Below are 4,467 nucleotides of genomic sequence, written 5' to 3'. Positions count from 1 at the left end.
AGTCAGCACAAACAGCATCACTAAAAACTCATAATGTCCATAACATGTCCTGAACGCCGTCTTATGTACATCCGACTCCTTGACCCTCAGCTAGTGATATCCAGACCTAAGATCTATCTTTGAAAATACCGAAGCTCATTGCATTGATCAAATAAATCCTCGATTCGGGGCAATGGGTATTATTCTTCACTGTTACTCTGTTTAGCTCCCTATATTCGATGCACAACCTCATAGTTCCATCTTTCTTTTTCACAAATAACACTGGAGCGCCCCATGGAGAGAAACTTGTGCGAATAAATCCTTTGTCTAACAGCTCTTGAATTTGGTCCTTTAATTCTTTCATTTCAGCAGGTGCTAATCGATATGGTGCCTTAGAGATCGTCATTGTACTGGACATCAACTCAATAGCGAATTCCACTTCTCTTTCAGGTGGGATGCCAAAAACATTGTCGGGAAATACATTCGGAAAATCCTTAACTACCTCCACATCCTCAATAGATCGACTGTCAGTGTCTGGGTGCAGATATAATACTAGCGATAAAAACTTGGCTACCCTTTTGTATAAGCTTCTTCGCACGTATGCATGAAATAATATGCGTCATTTGTTTGTTTTGTGCCTCCTCGAAGATAGTTGTTTTCCCATTCGGTGGTCTAATAGATACTGACCTCTACCAAAACTCAATAGTGACCCCATTCATAGTAAGCCAATCCATACCCAAAATAACGTCGAACTCGGACATTGGTAGTACTATAAGGTCCGCTCGTATAATATTCCTTTGCAATTTTAGTTCCACATCCTTAACCATGTTACTAGAAACCATATGTTCGCCAGAAGGCAATGTAACTTTGAATTCCGACTCCACGTCCACTGGTAAGATTCCTAATTTCTTCACGAAAGATTCCGATATGAAAGAATACGTAGCTCCAGAATCTAGTAAAGCGTAGGTAGCTATTCCCGCTAACAATATTCGTCATGGTAATATTTGTATTGTTCTCGTTTAAGACCATAAAGTTTCAAAAGTTTTCCTACCATCTAAGCCCTTCTAGTTCCCATATTAGCATTTCAACCCCTTGAGCTTTCGTAAATTGCTAAATGACCCCTTAAATTTTTGAATTTTGCAATTAAGTCCTAGGAAATTTCGAAATTTTCTAAATTTTTCTTCAATATTTTTCGAAAATTGCTGTATAGCCCCTTAGATTTTCGAAAATTACTATTGGCCCCTTGAAAGTCAAAAATTTGCATTTTAGCCCTTGGAAATTTCGAGTTTTTTTTTCCATTTTACCCCTAGAGATTTTTGAAATTGCTCTTTAGTCCCTTTATTTTCAATGTTCTACAATTTGATCCATATAATTTAGTGTTTGTAATAATTCAATTCCTTAAACACTAGAATTTGAAACATGCAGTTCTAAGTTATCAAGTTCCATGCACCTCAATTTGATTCTAGCATTCATGCTTATTATTTCAAGAGGTAAGGAACTTTTAAATACTTGAATAGTCGGATTACCTGTAATAAGCGTCATGTCTGGCTCCGCTTTCTCAGCATGCATCACGTAAGCCCTTCCAGTCATGGGTTGCTTGAGTTTTTGGAAATCACCAGCCTTATGCCCCATTGCTCTGTACTTGAAGCACTTGTAGGTGCCCCACATGCACTTTCCATAATGATGGCGATAACACTCCTTGAAAATTGGCTTCTCAGTAGTCTTCGAGACATTTTCTTTAGGTGGTTGTCCTTGTAGTTTCGGTTGTCCCAGCCGCTTCGGTGGTCCTATATAAGGCTTCTTATTATGCTGACTAGCTTGCTGGGCGTGATTTCTGTTACGCTGCATCTCCCAATCAATATGCTTAAGTGACTGCTCGGCTCGAAAAGCTTTGGCAACGACAGTAGTATAGTCAACAGGACCAGTGAGCATCACATCGTGACGGATCGTCGGCCTCAATCCATCCAAAGCAATCAAGGGCACAAAATGACAGCCCCTATCAAACTTCTGCACGAACTCAGCAACAGACAAGTGCTGGCGGAGACTAATAAACTCTCTCTTCAACCTCGAACGAACGTCAGTAGTGAAGTATTTATCATATAACACCCTCTTGAAATCCTCCCAAGTTAGAGTCGCTAGATTCACTCCTTGCTCTGCTCCCTCCCACCATAAGGAGCATCGCCCTTTAGGAGATAGATGGTACAACGAACTCGGTCAGCGTCCATCATATCCATATATCAAAAGATCACTTCTAAAGATCTAATCCACCCCTCAAACTTACAAATGGATCAGTAGTGCCAGAAAAATCCTCGGGGTTCATCCTCCTAAATCGCTCATAAATTGTCTCCGGTCGTCCCCTCGTAGCATAACCCAACATGCTGCCTCTAATAACTGAGCCATGGCTGCTAGTACACGAGCACTAGCATCTTGATTAGGTGGAGGCTGTGAATCTCCCTTCTCATCTCTATTCTCATTATTACTACGTAGAATTCGTCTAGGAGGCATCTTTGTACAAATTATCCATACCACTGACCAACATGCACTTAATATTTAAAATATCATAAACCTAACCTTTTTATCATGCTTCATTAAAGCATCTAAAAATTTAGCATATAACTATAAAACAGTAAAAACTCACATACTTGAGGCGTGACTTCTTGAGTTTCTCGGAGTGGCAGTACACAACCCTTTGAGAAAAACCTTCGCTCTGATACCAACTGAAACGTCCACTACTTTTATAATTGTAAATTCTACTAGAATTGTTTTTCTTTTTTTCATATTGTAAAATTCGAAACTCATTTTTTAAAATACTCAGCATTTCCATAAATCAAAATAGTTTAATATTTAAATCTCAAATGAATAAAAAAATCCCTAAATCGTCAATTAACAAATTCAACTCCCACCTTTAACATGATCATCCTACTTCCAAATAAAGCATAGAAATCTCTAATTAAATCATTAAATACATCTTTGAATTTTTAACTATCAATCTAATGCGGAAAATAAAGTCCCCTCGGGAGTGTACTGTCTGCCTCGATCCACTCAAGCGTCAGCGCCTGCCTCAATACATCATCACATGCAGCATTCAACCCTAGTGAGTATAATGGCTCAGCATGTTCTAACATGAGTAGCTAAATAATACATATACAAGAACATGCATTGAAAATCATACTTTTATTCGAAATAAATTTGTAATCATAATTTAATCATAATCGTCAAATCGTGAAGTTTTCAATGATTTATCATTTGGGTGAAGTTTGATACTTGAAAGTGACTAGCTTTTATCATTTGGTCGTCTGATCAGTATTAATTCACATTGCGCATGGGGACGGGCACTAGGCACCGACGTAAATGGAAATACGATCGTTGGGCTCTCTCTGGGCCTTTTCCCGTAAACGGGCTCCCTCTAGGGCCTTTTCCCTCATGATATTCCCAAAAAATCATATATCATATCTTTTTTCTCACAGTCAATTAACATCCTTCAAAATATTTTTCCCCATTTTTTAATCATAAATTTCGTGTCATTTCCACATTTGAAAAATAGCATTTTTTAATAGTGAAAATTTCACAGCTTTACCATAATCATAAAAATCTCATATTTTCATCATAAACGTTATAAAAATATCATTTAACATGCGTTATGATCCCTCGGGACACTTCCAACCTTTTCGATACTACCCAGATGTAAAATGAGCGTTTTGCCCCTGGACTTAAAAATTCTTCCGTTTTTTGACTTTTCTTACTTTTATTTACCCGAGACCATCCCCAAATATTTATTTACCCTTAATTAATTTTTAATATTTTTATTTACGTAAATCGAGCTTTTTATTTAATTCCTTAATAATAATTCGTAAAACATATAATTCCCGAATTAATTCACATTTAAATATTTTCTTCCCAAATTTTAAACATAATCTTTTTACACCTAAAATACCCTCATGAACCATGAACTGACCTCCATGGACCATGATTCGAGCCCTTTCCCATTAGACTTCGAGAATCGAACCCTAGCTCCCGCATCGAGCCACGACCCAAATCAACGATCCATCTTTAGCCAAACCCTAACCTGACCCCCTAGGGACCTTATCGAACCTCTGGACCAACTGCACCCCTAGCCCATCAATCAAGAACCAACCGCGCGAGTTTCCCCCTTTATTTTTCTTTGCTTCCCCTAGGACTCTACTCGACTAGGACTCTTGCACTTGCTTAACCACCAACTCCACCGTACCCTACCCGTCCCTGGACCAAGCTCCAACCTAGCCTAGCGATCTTAGCCACCGCCTCAAACCCTACCCTCAGCAACAATCCGCCGCGTGCATGGGAAGAGCCCATGTAGCCGTGGACTCTTCTCTGCCGGTCGTCCTTGGGTCCTAGCCATGCTAGGACTCTTCCTAGCCCTTAGTCATGTCCAGCACGACCCCTTGCCCAAGCCCTGGTTGAGCCGCACACCCCTTTTCCCTTAGCCGAGGCCCTGCGTGCACATGACCA

General features: G+C 39.5%; 1 protein-coding gene across 1 annotated transcript; it reads right to left on the bottom strand.

Moving 5' to 3' along the window:
• Positions 1-668: 668 nt before the first annotated feature.
• Positions 669-2,484, bottom strand: LOC142550132 (uncharacterized). Its single transcript, XM_075659368.1, has 3 exons — positions 2,355-2,484; positions 1,506-2,162; positions 669-958 (listed from the first exon to the last, which is right to left on the bottom strand). Exons 1-3 carry the CDS (start codon positions 2,482-2,484, stop codon positions 669-671), a joined length of 1,077 nt encoding a protein of 358 aa, XP_075515483.1.
• Between the last annotated feature and the right edge of the window lie 1,983 nt (positions 2,485-4,467).

Source organism: Primulina tabacum, chromosome 6 (assembly GCF_025594145.1).
Source record: "Primulina tabacum isolate GXHZ01 chromosome 6, ASM2559414v2, whole genome shotgun sequence".
NCBI lineage: Eukaryota > Viridiplantae > Streptophyta > Magnoliopsida > Lamiales > Gesneriaceae > Primulina > Primulina tabacum.
The sequence above is the reverse complement of the archived record's forward strand: the minus strand, read 5'-3'. Positions and strand labels throughout refer to the sequence as shown.

Coding starts and splice junctions, on each gene's coding strand:
- LOC142550132 (XM_075659368.1), bottom strand. CDS start 2,484: ATGCCTCCTAGACGAATTCTACGTAGTAATAATGAGAATAGAGATGAG. Junction 2,163..2,354: donor TCAGTTATTAGAGGCAGCAT/GTTGGGTTATGC, acceptor TATCTCCTAAAG/GGCGATGCTCCTTATGGTGG. Junction 959..1,505: donor AGACATGACGCTTATTACAG/GTAATCCGACTA, acceptor GAATATTGTTAG/CGGGAATAGCTACCTACGCT.